The 25,316-nt window shown below is 37.9% G+C and overlaps 1 protein-coding gene across 13 annotated transcripts in view; it reads right to left on the bottom strand.

The window, feature by feature from the left end:
* The window catches only part of LOC126336721 (Ig-like and fibronectin type-III domain-containing protein 1), a 2,308,230-nt gene that overhangs the window by 48,516 nt on the left and 2,234,398 nt on the right, over positions 1-25,316 (bottom strand). For all 13 annotated transcript variants that reach the window (XM_050000693.1, XM_050000696.1, XM_050000702.1 and 10 more), the window contains 5 exons: positions 20,746-20,969; positions 18,837-19,043; positions 13,786-14,128; positions 9,049-9,376; positions 2,872-3,044 (listed from right to left, as the gene is read on the bottom strand). In XM_050000693.1, coding sequence (XP_049856650.1) covers positions 2,872-3,044; positions 9,049-9,376; positions 13,786-14,128; positions 18,837-19,043; positions 20,746-20,969 — 1,275 coding nt within the window. The remainder of the gene's footprint in view (positions 1-2,871; positions 3,045-9,048; positions 9,377-13,785; positions 14,129-18,836; positions 19,044-20,745; positions 20,970-25,316) is intronic.

The raw sequence follows: 25,316 nt of genomic DNA, 5'->3' as shown, positions 1-25,316 counted from the left end.
TCGAAGAGTGACAGATTTATAAATCTTTGGTATATGTATATATTTCTAAACTCAGATCTACTGTTAGCAACTGATGCTACAATTACAGCAACGTAGTTATATATTATTTCTACTATTTGATGTAACTGGATGGATAAAAAATCTACTCACTAAGTGGTGACAGAACATGCACATAAAAGAAGGTTATATTTATGCAAGCTTTTGAAGCAACTAACTCCTCCTTCTGACACTAGGGGAGGAAGAGGAGTGAAGGAAAAGGACTGAAGAGGTTTAGGAAAACAGGGTAGACTTCAGAATAGTCTCCCAGATCTGTAGATCAGGGGTGACTTACTGGACGGGATGAGAAGGAACGACTGATTGTTCAGGACTGCATTGGATGAGATTTGAAAATCTGAGAGCTTAAAGGTGGAAGGCAGGGTAATATGCAAGCCAGAGATTATGCTGAAACATTGTACACAAATTAATAAGGGTGAAAAGCTAGTGCATTATATGTAAGAGGTGAGAGGGGGATGGTGAAAAATACACAGGTCATAAATTAAAGATGTATAAAACTAAAATGGAGTGAAGAAAGTAGTATTACTATGAAGAAATGCTAAGACTCCAAAATTAATGTAAATTAAGCTCAGGTGGGTGGTGAGAACCAAGGACATGTTGTAATGCTAGTTCCCACCCATGAAGTTCTGAGAAACTGGTTCTGAAGGCAGAATCCAGGTGGCACGTGTGATAAAACAGGCACCGAGGTCATGACTGTCATGTCATAGAGCATGCTCTGCAACACAGTATTGTGTGTTGTCAGTATACCCACTCTGCCTATGCCCACTCATCCTAACTGATAATCTGGTGGTAGTCTTGTTCCCATAACGGCTGGTATATGATGTGTATCATTCCACAGGTGGCTCTCCCTTTGATTTTGCCAGTTACAGGGTTGGGATGGATGGTGGTAGGAGGCTGCATAGCGCAAGTCTTGCAGTGGGGACAATCAAATGTGTAGGAACCATAGGATAGGGAGATGGATGAAAAAAAAAAAGAGCACAGTGTCTGAGAAGGACATTGTGGAGATTTAAGGGCAATGAGAAGCTGTTCTAGATGTGGTGGGCAAAATCTCAGACACAATGGATCTCATTCCAGGGATGATTTTAGGAAGTCATGGCCTTGTTGAAGTAGTTGATTCATATACTCCAGACCAGGAGAATACTGAGTGACAATTGGTGTGCTCCATAGTGGTTCTTTGGGGAGATGAGCAGTATCAGGATTGAGTGCAGTCCCCAACAATCATTATTTCCTTTTCACCCAGTCCAGTAAGTCTCCCCTGACCCACAGTTCTGGGTGACTTTTCAGATATCTGCCCCTTTTCCAAAACCTCTCCAGTGTTTTTCCTTCCTCTTTTGTTGGAGGAAGAAGCCATTGGCTCCAAAAGCCTCCATAAATATTACCTTTTTTAAGTATGTGTTCTACTGCTGCTTTTTGAGTGGATTATTTTATCTATAAAATTGCATTATATTTTTACTATCTGATAATAGATGTAGAATTAATTAATATATGAACCCTCTGTTCATTAACAGCATCTGTTCCTTGTTCCAGTATCCACTGAAGAACAATGCAGCATGCCAAGGAAGATGTAACAGCTAAAGAAGATGATGTAAAATGTTGCAGAATTTTTTCTGCAGAATTCTGGGACAGAGTAGGTGCTGCTTCATGTAAAATGTTTTTGGAAGTTCATCACTTCCATGCTACAAATACAAAATCAAATTCAAATGTTCAACTCTGTTAGCAGTGATAAATCCAAACCAGTACTGGCGTGAATTTGATTTCTAACTAACATTATTCCAACTTGTATTTCCCACAGTTTTATTAAACTAAACTGTTTCTAAAATTTTCATTTGTAGTTATCCACTATCATAGATATTCTGACATCAAACTTCTCCAGGTATTTGGTACCTTGATTTTTGGTACACTTACAAGATCTATTCAGCTGAGCTTCAGAAAACTGCAAGTATCATACCTACATACTATGTTCTTGCATACGAGTCATAACGACTGACATCCAAAACTCATGCAAGCAAATATTTCTTTGATTCTAATGAAGTCTCATAGAATATTTATAGAAAAAAAAACCACTTCAGTTGCTAGTAATTTTTTCCTTAATTTACTAGCAACTGCAATGGGTTGTTACTCTATAAATGCGTTCCTCAGTTGTGGATGTTCACCTGATTAAATAAGTCTCATAGAAAATACCCTTCATGTGCATAGCATATGATATCAGGACTGCTCCTGATTAAAATTTCAGAATTTTATTAGGTCTTACTCAGTATTTATGCTCTGTTTGGCCTATTTTTCCTTTAATGACTACTGACAGAAGTCCACATTTTATAGAAATGAAATCAGGTACTGATCCTCTATTATTCATTAAAGAGTGAGCAATAACAATTCATACATTTTGTTTTGTAGCTGTGCCTTTGAATCAGAGTTTTCTTGCGTAATGTTGAGAAATCCACAACTTTCTTGTCAGCCACTGCAAAACTGTTCATCTGTGGCTACTTAACTGAATTCTATGATTATTTTGATGTTAAATAATGCAGGACAGCTGCAGAATACCCAAATTAATTCATTTACATTTTTCAATCAGCTGTTATTACAAAATGGCAGAAAAGTGGGCTTTCTGAAAACAAAAACAATAAATTACAAATGCAAATTATGTTTTTCAGTTGTGGGCTTCTCTTTTTCTGCTTTATGTCTGACAACTCTCCTGATTGTTGTTTTCCATCTAGGTATTTACCATGGAGGTGGAAACACACATGGTATTAAAATTTAAGGTGGGACACAGATATTTTAACAGTAAATTAATTGAAGTTCTCAGGATTAATGTCTTACATTGTCAAGCTTTAGCACTGTTTCGTGCATTGAGGTGTTGTCCACTTTCTGGTAGTGAACAATATATCCTGTAACTGTGCTGTTACTTGGAGGCTCCCACTCCAATGTTATGCTGTTGTCAGTGACAACAGTTGCATGCAGTTCATTAATAGGGCCAGGTAGCAGTCCAGTTCCTGAAATAAAAGGGCCATTATGTAGTGTTTCTGTGAGTGTTTTCAGTTTTGAGTTTTGTAAATAATTTAGGAGAAAAGGAGACCACTCAGTCCTGTTAGCTGTGCAACAGTCCTCTATTGCTATAAATGAAGACACAGACACTGTTATTCATTAATAAACATAACAGCATTGATTCAGATATTCAACTAATATGAGACAAACAACAGTCATTTAAAATTGACAGTATTTGACAAGGATAGTGTGCTACTCACCATATAGTGGAGATGTTGACTCACAGACAGGCACAACAAAAAGACTATTAAACACATAAGCTTTTGGCCAGAAGGCCTTCTTCTGAAATAGACAACATACACAACACACACATTCATGCACACATTCACAGAAATGCAATTCATACACATATGACCGCTATCTCTGGCTGCCGAGGCCAGACTGTGAGCAACTGCACATGACAGGAGAAGCAATCTGAGTAGGGGTGGTAAAGAGGAGGCAGGAGTGGGGAGGAAGAGGGAGAGCAGGGTATGGGTGGGGGATGGCAAAGTGCTCTTTGTGGGAGCAGATCTCCTGTGCCTTATGTCTCCACTCACCCACCACCTCACAAAGTCCCACTGTCCAGCCGAAGAGGAGCATTCCCCTTGTGACTCAGTACCACTCATGTCCTGCTATGAGGAATGTCCTACCCACTATCCTCACCATCCCTCCGCAGTGGTATTCCACTGCCCATAGAACCCACACAATATCATCATCCATTACTACACAAGCCCTGCTTCCAAACCCTTGCATCATGGCTCATATCCCTGTAATAGAGCTGGATACGAGACCTGTCCCATACATCCTCCTAGTGCCACCTACTCCATTCCAGTCACAGACACCACCTATCCCATCAAAGGCAGAACTACCTATGAAACCAATCATGTTATCTACAATCTAAGCCACAACCCCTGTGGTTCATTGTACATGACCATGTCATCCAACAAGCTGTCTGCCCACATGAATGAACCCCCCCCCCCCCCAAAAAAAAAAAAAAAAAAAAAAAAAAAAAAAAAAAAAAACACTGTGGCCTAGGAACAAACGGATCACCCAGGTGCAAAGCATGGTGCCCATCACAACTTCTTAATCTTAATGTCTGCTTCACAGCCTGTGCCATCTGGTTCCTTTCTACCAACACCAGCTTTCATGAATTGCATGGATGCAAACTCTCCCTGCATTCTATCCAATGTTCCTCTAGTCTTTGTCCTTACTTACCTATCTCCTTATCTACTCCAGCTCCAGCACTACACAACCTTCTATTCCACAAGCACACCCACAGTCTTTCTACTTTTTTCCTCTCCTGCTACCCTCCCCCCTCTCCCCTTCCACCTGGCTGCCCTGCCCTCTTTCCAACTTGTCCCTACACTATGCTCCATTATGCTCCTACAAACAGAACTTTACTGTCCCCCACCCATACCATGCTCTCTCTCTCTCTCTCTCTCTCTCTCTCTCTCTCTCTCTCTCTCTCTCTCTCTCTCTCTCTCTCTCTCTCTCTCTCTCTCTCTCTCCCAGCCTCCTCCTTACCCCCGCCACTCAGATTGCTTCTCCCATCATGCGTAGTTGCTTGCAGTCTGCAGCCAGAAACAGTCATCGTGTGTGTGAGCTATGTCTGTGTTAATGTGTTTATCTATGTTGTCTTTTTCAGAAGAAGGTCTTCTGTCTGAAGGCTTACACATTTAGTAGTTTTTTTGTTCTGCTTGTCTGCAACTCAGCACCTCCTTTATATGGTGAGTAGCAATCCTTTTCTCAATATTGTTACTGTTCCATACTGGATTTTCCCTTGTTAGATACTGGGTGCTTATAAGTAAACTTTCCTTATTTAACACATTATAACATAGAAACTAATTACCGTATGAGTACCAAACTTGGCAGTGTTAATGTCCAGAGTTTGGGGTGCATGATTCTCATGTATCACAGTGCCACTGTCCAGTTCCATCTATGGCCACCAGGTGCTGTGATCAGTCATCGTGATTCAGAGTCACACACACTTGACCAGTCGCAGTGCACTTGTTGATATGTCAACATGAGCTTGGACAAAAGGAGCAGGGCATTATTGGTGAAGCTCTATTATCAAAGTAACAGTAATGCTGCAGCTGCACTTTGAGAATATCACTGGCTGAAAGAATTCTGGATGGGTCCTCTTTCTCCGCCTGCTGTGTGGAGCATGATGAAGAAGTTTGTATCAACTTAGAAAGGGCATCACTCTAGGAAGAGGCTGATGACTGGTTGCACCACAGATGGTTAATGAAGTCACTGTTGCTATGGCAGACAACACTGCATGCAATACTCGATCATCAGGCAGTGCGTGTGCTGTGTCACGACAGTTGAACATCCTGTGGTCCACTGTACAGAACGTGCTTCAAACCATTCTCAAATGGTATCCATACAAGATCCATATTACGTAGCTGTTTGCATCACAGGATGCACAACAACATGTTGACTTCACTTTCCACTTTCTCGCAAGGATTGAAGTCGATGAGGGCTGGCCCTGGGCCATCCTATGGGTAGACGAAGATGAAGCTCAATTTTCTCTGATGGGTGAGGTGAACACACAGAATTGCTGAGTGTGGGGATCTTCATCTCCAGTCACTACATATGAAGTTCCTCTGCTTGATGTATGTGTCACCATATGGTGAGGCTTCATGGCTATGTTCATCGTTGGCCTGTTGAAGAAAGGACGTGCAATGTGACTGTCCAATGTTACTGTGATATGCTTCGCCAGCATGTCATACCAGTCCTACATGAGAGAGGCACATTGAACTCAACTGTTTTCATTGCTCGTGAAGTTCACCTGCCTCTCTGAAACACATTTGGAAATGACCGAATTATCAGTCAATCATCTCTAAATGCTTGGCCAGCACGATCACCTGATCTCAGTCCCTGTGATTTCTGGTTGTGGTGCTACCTGAAGGATAGGGTTTACTAGGGGAGCGTTCACACATGTGCTGATCTGAAGTGCAGCATGTCAAGAGAAGTAGCCAGCATACCTATGGACATGCTTTGTTCTGCTGTGCGGAATGCAGTCTTGCACTTTCAGACTCTTCTGGACACTGATGGGCACCATATTCAGCCTCTTTTGAAGCAGTAATGGTACCAGTATGTTATGGTATGTTGTACCATAGTAGCACATTAAAATTGTTACAATTGGATTGGGTCTGATTATCTCTCTTCCCCATGTCCTTGACCTTAATGCTACCAAGTGTGGTACTCATACGGTAATTAGTTTGTGTGCCATAATGTGTTAAATAGAGAAAGTTTAATTATAACTACCCAGTATTTAAAATAACTGAGCTAGCATCAGTCTCTCCTCCTCTCCCTGCCAACAGGAGCAATATGATACTTTGTACAGGGGGAGGGGGTGCAATATCTGTTGAGCATGGAGTATTTTTAATATTTTGGCAAGTTGTCATTAAAAAGGTCCATTTCTGACCCTGTTAAGTACCAGCATAATATCAACTTTTCAATCATTTTCCTGAAAGAGAAACACTAGAATGCAGTTTATTTTTTCCTTTCCCTGAGAGCTGAGGGGGGGGGGGGGGGGGGGGGGTCCCTGCTCCTGATTATGGGCTCCTTGCCATCCACCCTTTTCTGCCAAGGTAGCAACTTACTATATTAAATATAGCCTGTGAGATCACATGAGTGTATACTAACATAGTAACAATTTTCTTAAGTTATTGCTTTTTCAAAGGACAATAAAAATGTACTCTAAAAGCAGACCTAATGATTATAAGAAATATAAAATGCAACATTTCCAGTATTTCAACTACTAATCATGTCTATTCATGAACATTCATAGTCATTATGAAACCTGGCAACTGGAAGCTGTTTGCCAGACCAGACTCAAATCTGAACACCTGTCATTTGATTTCAGTGCTCTGTAACAGATAGAGTGCCACACACAAATTACAGCTGTCCAAATATGAGTTTTGGCTCAGCATACAGAATATTAGGGAAGGGAAAAACTGGTAATTTATTTACTCATCAGTGCCTCATCTTGAAAGTATCTTTGCATGTACCATTTTTAGGATGCAGTATGGAAGTTGTGAAGTTTTTGTCATTTTGCTGATGGAACCACTATCCGATGAGTCCTTTTCATCTGATGAGACCTTTACGAGGATTTGCAGTTAAGTACCATTAGAATTACTCCCTAATAGTGTTTGTAGTTAATAACAAGAGTGAATTTATGAAGAAATGTGCAGTCACAATGACACTACCATGAGAGGGGTTTGAAAAGTTCTCGGAATCACCATGAGAGGTAAGCGCTAGCGCAACGAGTTGTTCACATGATATTCATTGGACTGTTGCCTGTAAACATGTGTAACATCAGTGCTCTTGGAAGAGAGCTGTGGTGGTGATGTGGCTCTGTTGTTGTTCCCACCTAGTCAATTGCGAAGGTGGAAAAAAATAAAGATTCGATCAGTGCTTAAGTACTTTGTAAAGAAAGGTATGAAAGCAAAGCATATTCATGCTGATTTCCATACTACACTGGGGGACTCTGCTCCTTCATATTCAACTATTGCCAAGTGGACAAATGAATTTAAATTTGGTTGGGAGAGCTTATATTATGACCCACTCAGTGGTTGGCCAATATGTGTCACTACTCCAGAAATCAATCCAAAAGCGCACAAAATGGTCATGGAGGATCACCGATTTAAAGTGCATGAAATTGCTCATGCTTGCCAGATGTCATCTGAAAGGCTATATCACATTTTAACTGAAGAATTAGAATTGAAAAAATTACCTGCGAGATGGGTGCCGCGACTCTTGATGCGGGCCCGCACAAATGTGCTGTCGCCATGGAAAAATTACACGAACTAAGGTATGAATTGTTGGCACACACACCTTATTCACCTGATATGGCTCCATCAGACTTCCATCTCTTCCCAAAACTGAAAATTTTTCTTGGTAGACAAGATTCACATCAAACGAAGAATTGATAGCCGAAGTTGACAACTATTTTGCAGGCCTGGAGGAAACTCATTTTCAGTATGGGATCAAGGCACTGGAACATCGTTGGACCAACTGCATTAATCTACAAGGAGACTCATTGAAAAATAAAAGAAGTTTCAGTGATGTATGTATTTTTTTTCTGTTCTGTTCCTAGAACTTTTCAAACCATCCTCGTAGAAGCTTTAATATTTTATCTGTCACAAATAATAATGCACTCAATGTTGAACTTCTTCCCTATTGTAACAGTAGAGCTCAAAATTCTTTTTGTTATCTCACTTATTACACTCTTAATGTGAGAGCTCAGAAGTTTTTGTGTGATGCTCATTGTGGGACAATGTGATAGAAGAAATTGTCTCTAGCTGTTGGAAATTGAAATAAGTACACGGACTGCACTAAATATAATAGAAAAAATTGTTTGACAGAAATAGCAGATGGGGTATGTAATGATACTAATATCAAAAGTGAGATCCTGAAACATATGATTTCTGTGCATTCTGTTTCCTCATACTTATATGTTTGTAATCACTGACATGGTTTTTAATCAAGTCTTTCACTTCACTACTGAGAATTTCAGATCTTTACTGTGACTGTTTTCTGATATCATTTGCTATTATTGGAAGTTTCTGAAATTCTTTAGTGTTTTGAAAATTTACTCCTACAATGTATGTTATCATAATTGCTGCAGCATCTACTGACAGAGCTTCTTCACTCAGTGAAGTGGACCTTCATGAGACTATACACAATAATAAGTTTACAATATCATACTGCCTCCTATGATCATAGCACTTATAATTGCTAGAAATACATCAATCCTTACCACAAAATAATTTTACCATTACACAGGCACAATCTCCTTAATATGTAATGACTGTATTTGCAACACGTATTTTTTTTCACTTTTCCAGGTATATTGTGGAAAGGAAGTTAAGCTACAAGAATTTTTATGGTGTCTGATGTAAAAATACCACACATAAAGAGTAGATGACTACATACAAAGATAGTGATTTGACATGTTTTACAAACCTTCCTCAAAACACTGGACGATGTTCCCGATGTATGGTATACAGGAAGTGGCAGTAATTATAAGAGAATCTGCAACAACTCCAGCACACAGTGGAAGGCAAACAGGTGGTACTCCGCGCCGCATACAGCAGGTCCCATGATTGCGTCCACCAGCACCACAACGCAACAGTTTGTGGAGTTCTGATCCACACACTCCTGCCAGTGCTCTGACATCTGACATACTGGCATCGTATGAGCAGAGTGGCAGACAGCTCTCACTCAAGTTAGCTGCTACGCAACAGGCTGTCACATTGTAGAAAGTAGATGCCTCAATTTTATCTTCAATCACCTAAAATAAATTTAATTAATATATGTAAAATGAACTATAAACTTGTCTGTCATAATTAGCAGTTACATTCTACATTATTTACATAGGTTATTATATAAAATAGGTGAAATGAACTGCTAGATTAATCCTTTTCATATTTCATTGAAATTTTCACAGGTTGTAGGCCCTACAGCTTATTCATTGCAATCTTGCCACCATTCTTCTCATTTGGTTTTTTCTCCATTATCAATGTATTTCAGTGAAATCAGTAAGTTTTCAGTGAAGAAACTCTCTTTTCAGACACAGTAAATTATGTTAATGGATATCTTAATGGGAAAAATTAATTTAAATACTCCAGTATAACGAGTGTTATCATTTTCTCACATTCATTTGTACTTTCCTGTCTTGAGCTGTCACCATCTGCACTGTGCAATGATATATTAAGGAGACATGTTTCAAAGAGCACATAAGACATTAGATTGTGGCAACCTTGCTGGGAATCTTAGCTTATTTTATAACTATATTTAGCTTCTTAGCTGGAAAAGAATCAAAAACTTCAGGAAAATAGCATTTCTTAGTTCTCATGCAGAAGAACTAGGAGAACCCACAGTATACACAATTTAAACCACATTCTTGATCATCTTAAAATGAAGGGTTTTACTACACTCTGTAATAACTTCTCTTAGCCTCAGGGAATGAATACAGTATGAAATTTCATACTGATTTGGAAAGTCATGCTGTAATGGATAATGCCACAGTGAATTCAAACACTAAAGTGAATGCTGACATTGAGGATATGTTGAGTAAGCTGGAGAAGCTGGAACAGCTGAGCACTTCCTCAGAAAACAACATACACCCAGTGTAAGAAGAATAAAAAGAAGAAGAAGAAGAAGATCGTCTGTTCAGTCTTTTTTTTTTCCTAGATCTGTGTTATGAAGTACATACGCTATTGGATATCTTATGAGGATGAGGTGAAATGTTATCAGCCTAGTACAAAGGAAACATTGATTAAAAAAAAATTGTTCATGTTTTGTAATAAGCAAGCAGTCAACGTGATCTGAAGAAAAGTAACTCGAGGTTAGATTCTCAACATCATTAGGAAAATGATAGATTGCTAGTCTCTGTAAAGATGACGCATTGAGTTGCAGACAGGCACAATGAACAGACTGTTACACATTATAGCTTTCAGCCAAAGCCTTCTTCAGGAAAGAAAACACACACACACACACACACACACACACACACACACACACACACACACACACAAAAAAAAAAAAAAAAAAAAAAAAAAGCAGGGCTGATTCTAGAAGTCGGTCAAGGGGGTGGCTAATGGGGGGGGGGGGGGAGGGGTTTGGGGAAATGGAATATCACTTAACAATAGGAGTGTAGGGGTCCTCCACCAACAAATTGGTAACATTTGGTGTTGCTTAAAGTAGTTCTTGGTAACTGTTTTGGAGTTCAGAGTAAAAACTGTGTATCAATAGGTAATAAGATGCCAATTTTAAGGTAAATAATATTTATTGGTTTGGATAGTAAGCTATTTGTCCCTCTTATTCCTTTGTTAAAATGTGTTTGAAATACATTGTAACCTATATAGCTACATAATCATAATTATGAAAAAAATGATTGCATCTGTAGGAATAATATATTTTCTGATTTCTGAAATCATTTTATCCAGTGTAATATGATGCTCCATTGCAGGGGGGGGGGGGAGGAGGATACAGCTCCCGTAGCCCCCCTCCCTCTTGGCACCACCCCTGCACACAAGAAAGAACAGTTCATGCACATGACTGCTACTACCGGCAGGAAAGCGTTCGAGTTGAAGCTGCCAATGGTAGTGGTCATAAGTGCATGAGATGTGCTTGCTTGTTTGAATGTGTGCATGTTTTCTTTGCTGAAGAAGGCTTTGGCCAAAAGCTATAATGTGTAGGAGTCTTTTTACTGTGCCTCTCTGTAACTCAACAGGTCATCTTTATGGTGAATAGGAATCTATCCTTCTCCTAATTTTGTTGATCTGAAGAACAGTTTTGTTTAAATGGCTTTTTAAACTAGTTGATTGTATATGTTTTATTTCCTGGAATACCATTCTGGCATTTATAAGTTTCTTTTAGTTAATGGAAGTTTCTTTTAGATAATGGAAATTCATCCAAGATTGGTCCAAGTTTATATAAAAAAAACTTCTTCACTTTCAAAATTAAGTAATGGGCACTGAATCCAATGTGGCCATACTTTTCAAAAAGATGCTCCACATGGAGAAAGTCCATTGCTGCAAACATAGAGGAAACAACAGAGCAGTGTAGGATTTTGGATAGTATTTTTAAATCAGATTTAGCACCTTCTGACTTCTGTGTATTACCAAATTTTATGGAATCTGTGACCAAAAAATGCTTTAAGTCCAGTGGAGATGTTATGACAACTGAAAATGGATAAACTGCTTACATTCCAGAATTATACCCCAGAGACAGAGTCCTCTTATTGGAAAAGCACTGGAATGTGGGATTTGACTTAAAAAGTTACTGGGCCTAAAAATACCTTTTCAAACTGAACAAAAAGAGTCTTTAAATGTCAGACTGAGAGCTTTTCACTCTGCTTTCACATTATACAGTAGTTCACTAACAAATGATATGCCAGCAACTCAGTAAAGGTTTCAACCCTCACTGTTTCAGTCATCAAATCCTACTGGAGGCAGCAGTTACAGCTTTTTTGCAGCTGTTATCACACACTCTGATACCTGGCCAAGCCACATAAGGAAGTTAACACAATAGCTTTCAGTTCCTTATCTAGTAAGAGGTTCTTCATACACTGCTTCTAATTATTTCTTGACAGCACTTCTGTATTTTACAATGTGTCCCTAATTCCTGACTGCTCATTACATGTAAATGCATTGAAGACTACATGAGCACCCATCCTACTTGCTGTACTCATCTCCCCATCTATCTTTTTCAAGCAGCTGCTTTGTGGAAATATAGTGTGGACATTGCAGAGTTATACAACACATTAACTAAGCTTCTTTAATTAAACTCATACACAGGAAAAGTCTGAATTATATCAATTCTCATCTATCTCAAATTAAATCTGGAGAACAGTCACATACTAAAAAGATATGACATTCAATTTTTGCTCCTTGTTAAGTAAGAGGTATTCAGGCATAAAGTTCTTCAATATCTTTCTCATCTTTTCCAACACACTGTTTTTTTTCTTATTTTTTTAAGGCCAGCCACCAGCAACTCTAAAGTCAAAGTGCCCATATCTGTAAAATAAGGGCAGTACAATAAATACATGACTCTGTTGCCATTTGTCAGACATAATATAGACAAAAGATGCATTTCCAGGTGTACAGAATATTCAACAGTACTTTTATGTGCACAGTATTTTAACAAGTGAGACAGTCATCTCTGTGAGGAACTGCAAGCAACTATCTTGGATATAAAAGGGGCTTTCAGGAAGTAATGCAGCACATTTCTCCCTTTGCCAGTTTTGGTTGAAAAAAATGATTTTTTTTTTTTTTTTTTTTTTTTTTTTTTTTTTTTTTTTTTTTTTTGACATTATGGAATATTCCTGCTACATCCCCTTTACTTTCATGAAGTTTTTAGAGGTGGCAGCAGTTTATGTAGCCTTCAAAATGCTGTCTATAGTTGAGGTATATTCTAGGTGGAGAGATGTTATTGAATTTTTTGGCAGAAAACCAGAGCATCATAAATTTTTGTTAGTGCTTTCAGAATATCTACAGAGATCTGGCAGTCAACAAAAGAATTGTGATTAATTGCATGAGGTGTTATTCTGTTTGATGTCCTCCCTCATGGTGCAACTATCAACTCTGAATTGTATTGTACTACCCTCAGGAATCCAAAGACACAACTTAAACATATTCATTGCACAGAAAATGTAAATGAACTTCTCTTTCTTCGTGAAATGTGGGGCTTCACATAAGTCTGCACACTCAAGAAGAGCTCACAAAACTTCATTGGGCAGTTCTTCCTCATCCTTCCTACAATCCAAATCTCACACCATTTGACCCTTTGTTTGACCCAATGAAGGATGCACTCCCTGGGAAGCAGTACTTGGATGATGGGGAAGTAATTGGTGCAGCAAAACATTGGCTCTGATCTCAATCAGTGCAGCAGTACAATGCAGGCATACAGGTCCTCCCAATAAGGTTGTGTAAGGCCATTGCACTAAATGAAGATCATATTGAAAAAAGGTTTTTGTAGCTAACAGTGTGGGGAATAATGTGGTTACTGGAATACACTGAAATATTAAGTAGGAAAATGGAATCATGTGTGAAATTGGACATCCAATAAGCTCAGCTGGAAACCTGACCAATAACAATTGGACACTATAAGAATAAATGCAGAAATGTATTTAAAAAATAAAAATGCACAAACAACAGTCTTTTTTAGCACATTTGAATTATTATATGTCATTCTTACCTGACTGTCTGTCCTAAAGACAATTCTTGCAGAAGGTTGCCCAACACCATGTGCGTTAGCTGCTTCAACAAATACTTCATAATCTGAATCACTATGCAGGTTTTCAAGAATGAAAGGTGGATGCACATTGGACACTGTGTGGTATTCATTGTCATAGACTGCCATCCTCCTGTACTTAACATTGTAAAAGAGAACCGTTTCACCCAAAATCTTAGGTGGATCCCAGTGAATAATAGCATACTCTGTTGCAATGTTGGAGATATATACTCTCTGTGGGGCACTTGGAAGTACACCATACCCTTGAAGAAGGCAGTTTGTGTAGTCTCCCATGTATTTCAGGCACCTGCAGAACAAGAAAATATCAAACAGATAATATTCTGTTGTCTCTTAGAAAATAAATATATTTCAAATTTGTGAAAGTGTGACTTGTGTCCTTATGCTATGTCACTACAACAAACCACATTTATTTGAGTACCAGAAAACTGCAAGCATTAAGTACAGGTAAGAGCTGTCTGCATCTGTATAGTATGTGTTTTATAGCACACTATAAAACATGTAATGGTACTCTGAAACTGACAATTCTTCTATGGGTATAAGCAGGAAAGAGGAAAAAATAAAAATCAAGGAAATGTTACAAATGAATGTTTACCCTTCAAAGATAAAGAAACAAACCTAGATAAAAAAAAATGAATGCTGAACATAGTAAAATGTGGTTACTTCTGAAGAAACTCTTAATTCACTTCTGTGAAATGAGATTTATTCATCTCATTATATACAGTTTTCAAATTATTTGATTTGTTGCACAGGGAACCTGTTAGGATTCACAATGAAATATTTTTATTAGATGAATTCAAAAGTTTTACATTATTTTATATCTAATACTGTAGTAGAGCTGCCTAATTCTCATATACATATCTGTGCACAACACTAGTAACCTCATGAAATCTATTGAATTCTCCCAGAATATAATGTATGACTGACTTAAAGTGACACTGGCAGACTGTATTTTGGAAACCATTAAAAGTCCACCTAACAAATGCTAAGCTTTTTAGTTTATTTACTAAGTAGTCTATGTGTACCTTCCAATTCAAATTTATGTCATGATTTAGGGCTAAAAATCTTACGTGGTTTGCTTCTGTGACCTCCAAATCATTACATGTTATTTTCATGTCTCTCTGTTGTAATAGCTTAACAATATTGCGAGAAGGAAAGTTGCTTCCTTCTCATATTGTTACATTCCATCCTGAGCAACTTTCCTTCTCATAACATTGTTACAGTCCATCCTAAGCAACTATCCTTCTCATAATATTGCTACATTCTATCCTGGATTTTCCATTGTTTGACTGTTGTAATGGCTTAGTTTCATATTGTATCATCTGGATTTTATTGATATTCCATTTTAGTTTATTTTGACAGTACAAGGTTCAAGTCTTTCTGTAGTATTTTTGACACTTTGTGCATTTTTTGGGGGCATCTTACTTTTATTTATAAGTGATGTACTATTTGCAAATATGACTGAATTAACAGCAGTAGTAGGTGGTAGGTCACTTATACAGAACAGGAGCAGATAGGACCCAATATCAAACCCTGTCAGACTCTTTGGGAAACCTGATTTCCTGCTAGAGAGGTAATTACACAAATTTAATATAATGTTTGCTTTTTGCTTCTTATGTGTTAAATATGAGCTGTAAAGCACTGTCACTGATCTCACACCAGAAATTTGTGGAGGAGTAAGGAGTGATTTACTGCATCTAATGCTTTTATCAGATCACAGAATATGCCTGTGACTGTGGCCTTTTTACCTTTTTCTAATGTGGAGCATGCATTTTGCATGAATTCACTTACAGCATTTAGTGTGTCTTTTCCTTGTTGGAAGGCAAATAAGATTTTAACCATTTTTCAAACACTTTAAGGAATTCCCCATCTTTCCTGCCTTTCTATATAATGGTTTTATCTCTATGTATTTTAGTACATTTGCATAACACCCTTTCTCAAATGCCTGGTTGCTAATAACGGACAGTGGTTGTAAAATAATATCATAAGTGCCTTGGCAGCAGATGTGGGTATTCCTCTCCTTAAACCAAGTTTTTGTTTATTAAAGACACTTACCTATGAAGTTTTGTTTTCAATTTAAAAAAATATGTTTGCATCTTGAATTTATCATCTCCATCAGAATGTATAAGTTTCCCTTGATTTTTAGGATTTTGCACATGTATACAAAATATAGTGAACTTCATGGTGCCTATCCTATTGAGGTGCATAGCCATCTTTTCCAAACATTTCTCATTTAAAAAATGTATTTGGGTCAATGAATATTGCCTCAAGCCTGTTACACTATTCTCCTTTGATCCATGCTATACTGTTGTCTGATGACATTTTATTTTTTAAGGCTTTTACAAATAAAACCATATATTAGCAGCCAGGAGGTCATGTACACAATTTTTCCTGACCTAGTTAAGAGTTCAGGTTTCACTTATGACTTATGCCTCACATCTCCTGTGAATAATGTTTGTGTGATTTTAACTTTCCTGGCTTACAATGACTTCAAAATATCCTCAGCTATTCACCCAAATGCATCATCTGAGCGGTACAGTATTTCAGTCAGATGAATTGTTGCTGACTTCAGCCAGTACTAATGAATGACCATCTTCCACTGGGCTCCATCTTATCCTCCCCCTTCCTTCTGCTCTCAACTTCAGACCTGCAATATGCAAGCAAGGGTTCACTAATTTGGTGGAAGGGTAAGTGCGTGGTCTGGAAAAGAGCCATGATTGCCAATTTCTGTGCTGTCACTGCAGGTGTCAGGACACTGCTGATTTGGAGTATGAATGACTAGATGGTGTGGGCTCAGTTCTTCAGTGGGCATGGTGTTAGAGGATCAACCCACAGCCTATTGTACCTCGATCATGCTCAAGGGTAGGTCCCAAGCCTTACTAATTTCAACACTGCCGTGTTTATTCATCAGTTCATCATGTAGCTGGATTCTTTTAAAATCCAGTCCCATAATGTGGTGGCCTGTTATAAAGATTTAAGGCATTCATAATTAATTCTTTGCCCTTTGGAAATACAGTGCTTTGTGGCATCTGGCTTCATTGGTTGTTCTTTATCTGTGTGATACTAGTATTCTGAGCATCTTTCATGTACTGTCCAGAGAGTTTGACTATGTACACTTTTCCTCACTGACACAGTATGCAATAGACTCCCAGTTTCTAGAGTCCTAACTCATCCTTAACAGATGCAACAAGGCTTTGTCTTTCATGATGGATGGAGTACAAGTTAGATGTTATGTAGGTGATTCAAAATGAAAGAGAAGATTTGAGTTGTTTATTACAGAGAAACCATGAAAGACAGAAACACATTGTGCATGTCACTGGATGGAAGAATTTTCAAAGTTTTATGTTCACACAGACACTGTACCTCACAATCAGCTTGAGCATGGTGCGTTGCTCAAGAAACATTGAAATTGTAATGCATTTCATTCTACACACAGATCAGGAGTTCTCTGTTTATCAATTTCTCATCTCTTGAAGCATAGTTGGGACCCCTTAGAAAAAAATAGTAAGATGTGAGGTCTGGTGACCTAGGAGGCCAAAAGCAATGAACAACATCCTGTTGTCCACTTCTTGCAATCCAATCTTGTGTGATGATGTTAAGAAAATGTGGGGCACCATCATGCATAACAATGAAATTATTTGAACCTTTCTGAAGACGAGGAAACAACCATTGTTGCAGCATGTCTAGGTATGACATTCCTGTCACAGTTTCCTCTGCAAAAAAAGAAATGTCCATACAGTTTGTGTGAACTCAGATGACACAAAAACATTTAATCTCAGTGAGTCTCTTTCATGTTCGACAACACCGTCAGGATTTTGTGGTCCCCAAATTTTTACATTCTGGTGGTTTACTTTTCTGATAGATGACACATCAATGCATCAGTAAAGATGAGTGTTCAGAAAAAGTGTCCTCCACCATATCCTGGAGAACTGAAAGGCAAAATTCTTATTTTCTGTTATGGTTGCTGGGATGCAATTGCTGCAGTAACTGCAATTTGTAAGGCTTTATATGAAGGCATCATTTCAGAACATGCCATACTGTTGTTTGAAGAAGCTGAAGCTCCTGGTCTACCCATCTTGTGGACTTCTGAGGAGTCCATGTGAATACATCTCAGATATGCTTGATATTTTCATCAGACATGCATGATAAAAAGGTACTCTTTTCTTTGCATATGCAACCAACTTCCAAGAATTGTTTATACCAGTCATGAATCTGCTTACTGCAGAGGTGGGGTCCTGCTGGTTCAATGGCAGAATGCATGTAAGGCTTGAACAATGGACTGACTTTGCGCAATTTACAAGACACAAAATGATTTATGTTATGGTGTAGTCACCACGTTGTTACAAACTAACAACAGTGCATTCATGCCAAACTTTGAACCTTTCTCCATCCAGTGATGTGCACAATGTGTTTCTATCTTTTATAGATTGCAATAAAGAATTGAACTCTGTCCTTTCTTTTTGAATATCATTGTATTTCCAGAGGATTCTTCTAATTTTGGCTGATGTGTTCTCGACGTAAGGGATAAACTCCAAAAAGTTTCTATCATTATCACAGAAACAATACATATCTACATTCTCTGCAAAAAGAATTGTACATTTCACATAATAAGCATACCATCTTTGGAGCAATGGTAAGCACATTAATTCTCCCTACACTCATTTGAAAATCAGAAGACATGTTGTATAGTGTGTGCTGAAAATCAGTAATTATGTTATATTTACTAAAATACAAATTTAATTGCAAAATTGAACAGTTTTTTTGTTGTTGGTAACAATCATTCAAAGTATGTCACAGTTTATGCCTCTGTGTCTAATTATAACAGTGTGTATGCTGTTCTCTATATACCAGTAACAAAATACTGCTGCCACAAAGATTTCAGTTAAGGATACAATGAAATCGGTGGGTTGTTCAATAATGTAATTATATAATCCTCAGAAATGTATTGAAGATATACCATGCACCTTCAGCATGAAACTCAAGATCGTAAAACTTACTTGAAGTAGCTGAAGTCCAGTTGAGTGATGTTGCCTGAACAAAGTTCTTGACAGTGAACAGGAAGGCCTCTGGCCCGACAACATGCTGTATGGTCAATCCCATTTGTCAAACATCGAAATGTGTCTGTTGCCCACGGAGCACATATCATTAAATCTGTGACCTCAGCAATTTCTGACAAAGTAGGGTCACACAGTTTATTAACACACCTGTAACAAATGATAATATTTCCTTTCATAGATATATATTTTCTTAATGCTGAATGCAATCTCGTTTTTTACAAAAATATGCAAAACAAGTGGAAACAATGAGTAGCTTTGTGAATGGTTCTACTTTTTATAAATTACCATAAAACAAGAATGTTACACTCTCTATGTTTTACCATAATTTACAGCTGAATGAGCATCCTAACCAGTCCTCCAGCAATTGTGTATGCTGTACGCACAAATAGTATTAAGCATTATAATGACAGTTTATTGTACACATTAAATTTCTGCGAGTTGTTTATCTTTTGTTACTGAACACCTTGACTCAATCCACATGCAGAACATTCTTCTTCTTAGTGGAATATACAAAACTTGATGAATCAATAAATGAATGATCTTCCTGTATATCTTTATTACAAAGTTGTATCCCGATGATGTTCAGAGACAGGTTAGCAATGCAATTACCCTGAAGCATACTTCCAGAATGTGAATGACCTCAGCTGTCATGTTGATATGGTGACAAAATGACAATGGAGCATCTTGAATTGAATAAAAACAATGGAAAGAATAATGATAACAACTAACTGCATTGAGAGAGGTTGAATTGCAATTTCAGTTTGGTCGTATCTAGCAGACAATGTTTTTTCTCATATACACATAAGAAAACACAGGATTCCTTTTCACCAATAATCTTGATCTCTAAAGATATACAGTGTAAATTTGTCTTCATTACCATTGTCAACCACTGTTTTCAGCTGTGGTGTAGTTCTAGTAATTAAATCTGTCTTGCTCTGACATCCTACAATGTGGAATTCAGGCATCTTAATCTTTACTAAATGGGAAGTCACATACAGAATATTTTGTAATACAGAATTCCTATTGTTTAAGTTTTAAAATTAAAAATCGTAAGGTACCGGTAACCTTTGGTTCTGAAAAACAATGATGAATCATCATATTCGTTTATGTGATGTGAGGTGGGGCCACAACTGTTGAAAGTGCATTATTTATGGGATTTTCTGATCCAGTTGCAAATTAAAAGCATTGCATTGCAAGTGGAGGGGAAAATTCATAAATAATATGAAATGAATAACCAGCCTAAGTTCCTTTCTTTTTTTAAATGAGAATTAATACTAGCTAAAAAGAATGCTCCGGCTGACTCAGGTAATAGCCTTGACTAACATGAACCAGAAAAGATTTGATCTGTGTAAAATTTGTATCACTGAAGATATAGCAAATAACGTTGCAGAACACTGTACAACCTCAAGATTCATTGAGGGATGGTGACATGACACTCATCTACTATGATTTTACTAGGGCATGACTGTACAGCTGAGTGATCTCCTGCAAATGTCTTGTATGTAAATAACTTAAATGTGGGTTGCACAATAAGCTGAGATGGGATTTGTAGAGCAAGATATGTTAATGAATGTCTGTATGTATGTACTTAAGTGACATCAGGTATAGGTCCATTCAGTATGGCAGAGCTTACTTTGTACATCAATATTACAAATTAAAATCACTGCAATGAACACAACAGTAGAATTGATTTCTATTTCTCTTAAGGTGAAAACAGAAAAAAATAATTACTTTTGATCAGAATGAACTTGTTGTAAACTTAATGCCAAGACTGGAAATAGCTCATTCTCACTGAAACATATACTGTACATTCATTTTCAGTACAACAGGACATGAATCCAGGACTTACGTTGCATGTGAAACACCCTTCTTGATACAGCAGCTTTTGATGTCAGGCAACTGAGGTGATTCTGCAACAGTGGTCTGCTTAAGCTTGCCAGATGTTAGTGTCAAAGTTCTAATTGTGTATGATGGTAAGCTCTGTCCGTGGATGTTACGTGCAATCACATTAATTTCGTACATCGTAAATGGTGTCAACCCAGTGATGATGGTGCTGTTGTAAGTCCCTGGCACCTGGAAACAGGTAGTAGAGTATCAAATATTATTAAGTAAGTTTTATAGGTAATTGGATTTGATCTAGTCAAAAAGTACAGTAAATTTTACTTGAGTTAGTAAACATGATCAAGTCCTGTATCACACAAGTGGTGTATACTATGTGATCAAAAGTATCCAGACACCCCCCAAAAACATACATTTTTCATATTAGGTGCATTATGCTGCCACCTACTGCCAGGTACTTCATATCAGTGACCTTAGTAGTCATTAGACATCATGAGAGAGCAGAATGGGGTGCTCCGCAGAACTCATGGACTTCAAACATGGTCAGGTGATTGCGGTCACTTGCATCATACGTCTGTATGGGAGATTTCTACGCTCCTAAGCATCCCTAGGTCCACTGTTTCTGATGTGATAGTGAAGTAGAAACGTGAAGGGACACGTACAGCACAAAAGCGTACAGACCGACGTCATCTGGTGACTGCCAGAGATTGCCGACAGTTGAAGAGGGTCATCGCTTGGTGTAAAGAGTGTAAACATTGAATGATTGAACAGTGGACACACATTGTGTGGAGTGACGAATTACAGTACACAATGTGGCAAGCTGATGGCAGGGTGTGGGTATGGCAAATGCCTGGTGAACATCATCTACTGGGGTGTGCAGTGCCACCAGCAAAATTCGAGGGGTGGTGTTATGACGTGGTCGTGTTTTTCAAGGACGGGGCTTGCAAACTATCGTAGCACAGACCTACATTGATGTTTTAAGCCTCTTCTTGCTTCCCACTGTTGAAGAGAAATTTAGGGATGGTGACTGCATCTTTCAACACGATCAAGCACGGCTTGTGGCAGAGTGGTTACATGAGAATAACATCCCTATAATGGACTGGCCTACACAGCATCCTGACCTGAATCCCATAGAAAACTTTTGGGAAGTTTTGGAATGCCAACTTCGTGCCAGGCCCCACCGACCATAATCAATACCTGTGCAGCACTCTGTGAAGAATGGGCTGCAATCCCCCAAGAAACCCTCTAGTACCTGCGAGGATAGAAGCTATCATCAGGGCTATTCCAGCGTTACCAACGGAGGGTGCCATGAATTTGTAAGTCATTTTCAGCCAGGTGTCCAGATACTTTTGATCACATAGTGTATGTGTAAATATAGCATGGACGTGTCTTGATCATTATTTTGCTCAGTGTGCAGAATATGCCCAATGAAAGTGAAATGTGTGCTCTGATGGAAAAAAAGAAATAAATTTAACTTAGAAGGGAACTCTATAAAGTTAAATAGTGGATTGTGATTCTCTTAATAGAACAAATTTTTGTGTTTCCTCAAATGATGCTGACCGCATAGGACTTCTGACAATGATCAGCACTGCAGTTTTAATTACTGACAGCTCTACTCCACATTTAAAAATAACCTATGCAACAGGATTTTAGCAGCAATAAGATTAAGTGTATTTAGATAATCTGAAGTCACTATCTAATGAAAAGTTGGAAAAACATAAGCATCTCATTGTGAATCTATGGCTTCACTACTCACTGAAATGAGATCTTTTACTGGCTGTGCAATTTCTTTTTAAGGAAGATGCACTGAAGATGGATTCAAATGGAATAAATTTAAATGCGAGTTATTATTAAATGATTTAGCACATATTTATCTCAAAGTTCAGCCTCATCCATCCTGTTGACAAACATATAGGAATTTTTCTATTTTTTATTTTTATTTTCATTTTTGGCCTTTCACTTGTGTGTACTACCAGATGCTTATTGAGAAGAAAATTAAGCATGTAACAATGCGACATCATTGCATCACAGTGAATTAATTATTAAGTTCCTGTCACAAATGGTTGTAACATTTCACTTTTGCCATCATCTATGACAATTTTAGGAAAGCACCTTCTTAGCCATCTGACTAAAAAAAATATATTATGAGATTCAGGATTTGGATTTTTAAAGGGTTTTTCATTGAGAAGACTATTTACACATACAGTGATAATGTAATTAATTCATTTTACAATAAGTTACATGCTACCAGTATATTCTATGATCTGTCAAATGTGTTTGAATGTGTAAATGGTAATACAATTTTTTTTAAAATTGGAATAACATGATACTACAGAAACTTCTGCAAAATAGATCAAATCTGTCTAACTGCTGCTTAAGTGCTGTTCGCATAGAGTTGTCACTGTTAACAGTCAAGCACCACTGTATGAAATAATGGCAGAAATCAATGTGGGATGTACAATGAACATATCTGTGAGGACAGTGCTGCAAAATGTTTTGTTAATGGGCCATGGCAGCAGATGACCTATGCGAGTGCCTTTGCTAACAGCATGACATCATCCGTAGTGACCATACTGGTTGGACCGTAGATGACTGGCCTGGTCAGATGAGTCGTGATTTCAGTTACTAAGAGCTGATAGTAGGGTTTGGGTGCAGTGTAGACCCCATGAAGCCTGAACCCACATTGTCAACAAAGCACTGTGTAGGCTGATTGTGGTGCCTCTGTAATGGTATTGGCCGTGTTTGTGTGGGATGAACAAATCATTGATTGGAAATGGTTATGTTTGGCTACTTGGAGATAATTTGTAGCGATTCATAAGTTCACGTTCCCAAACAATGATGGAATATTTATGGACTACAATGCACCATGTCACTGAGCCACAGTTGTTCATGATTGGTGTGAATAACATTCTGGATTATTTGAGTGAATGATGTGACCACCCAGATCGCCCAATGTTAATCCCATCAGTTTTTATGGGACATAATTGAGAGGTCAGTTCATGCATAAAATCCTGCACTGGCAACATTTTGCTGTTATGGATGGTTATAGAGGCAGTGTGGCTCAATATTTGTGCAGGGGACTTTGAAAGACATATTGAGTCCATGGCATGTCAAGATGCTTCATTATGCCAGAAAAAAAGAGGTCCAACACGATATTAGGAAGTATCTAATGATTTTTGTCACCTCAGTGTATTTTTGTACAACCTGTTGATACATATGTTAAAAATATCAGTGAAATGAGTCTTGTATAAAATTCTGACTTCTACACATCTACACTGCAATAAAATAGTCTGTGTAAGTAGTGAAATTGTTCTAAGGGTTTTAGTGTATATACATTTATGAGTTTGTGAAAAGTTCAGTGTGAACTTTTAAACCAAAAATTGTTTCAGACTTGTTATTTATTCCCCTTCCACAAATTATATGTCACTTAGGATCCATGGAAGGAAAATTAGATTATTTTTTTTATAAACATTAATTTTATGTTTTTGTGATGAGCTCCATATCCCCAAGTATCTCCTCAGTATGAGTTTATGGAACAATAGATATCTATCTATCTACCTATCTGTCTACACCTGTCATTTTTCAGTCTTGCCATTCATTCCCTCATTGGTTCACACTGTCTTTGTACTGTTATAGTTGATGAGAAGAGCACAGTTATATCCTTTGCTTCACAGGTTAAGTGCAACCACAGAAAAATAATATGTCGGTAGTTTCATGTTTTTAAGGCTATTACAGCATGCAGTCAGTATCAGGATGTATATTATTATGAAATTAATGGCCACTGGTTTTTAAAAATTAACTGAACAAAGGAAGAGTTAATCGTTATTGCAGAAGACATCTGTGCAGGAGATATACAAAATTATTCTCTTTGTATAATTGAAGAAATGCAATAATATCTAGTGAGATTAGTACAGTTTCAGAATGAAAACTAATTTGGATGAAAACAAGTATTAAAAATTGATCAGACATGGTTATCGGATACTTTTATAGACATGGTTATGGGATACTTTTACAGACACCTGCCTCAGGAAAAGTTGTGGTGGAACATTTGAGGGGAAACTTGGAGAATATTTCATGTACATTTCATGATGTTGTAATACTAGATGGAGACCTCAACATAATGTAGTGTATTGACTGTATTCAATTAAAAAATGTGCTAGAGCGGAAGTGTAATGCAACAGAGCCAGCCACAGGTGGGTGAGAGTGTTACACACTGCATAGCAAAATATAGCCAACTGGCAGAAGCAGAGCCAGCTGGGCATGGGATAGCCACATCCAACACTGCAATATGCTAGCCACATCCAACACTGCAATATGCTAGCAGAAGGAGAGAATACTTTCCTCACTTGTCACCATGGAGGTGTTTAGAGTATGTGCCGTAAGTCCTAAACAAACATATTCTGGAGCATATAAGTACTCAGCCATTCGTGTACTAAGATATTCTCATCTCAATATCACAGCCTATGCCAAGAACATGTGACACCTGGAGTGACATCCCGGAACACAGTATAAGGTCCATCGTTCGACCACCAGACAGGGCAGTCTGCCCTGAGTGACGAGGGAGCCACCTGCTCAACAGAA

The sequence above is a fragment of the Schistocerca gregaria genome, chromosome 2 (assembly GCF_023897955.1).
Source record: "Schistocerca gregaria isolate iqSchGreg1 chromosome 2, iqSchGreg1.2, whole genome shotgun sequence".
NCBI lineage: Eukaryota > Metazoa > Arthropoda > Insecta > Orthoptera > Acrididae > Schistocerca > Schistocerca gregaria.
This window is presented reverse-complemented; position numbering and strand designations above follow the sequence as displayed.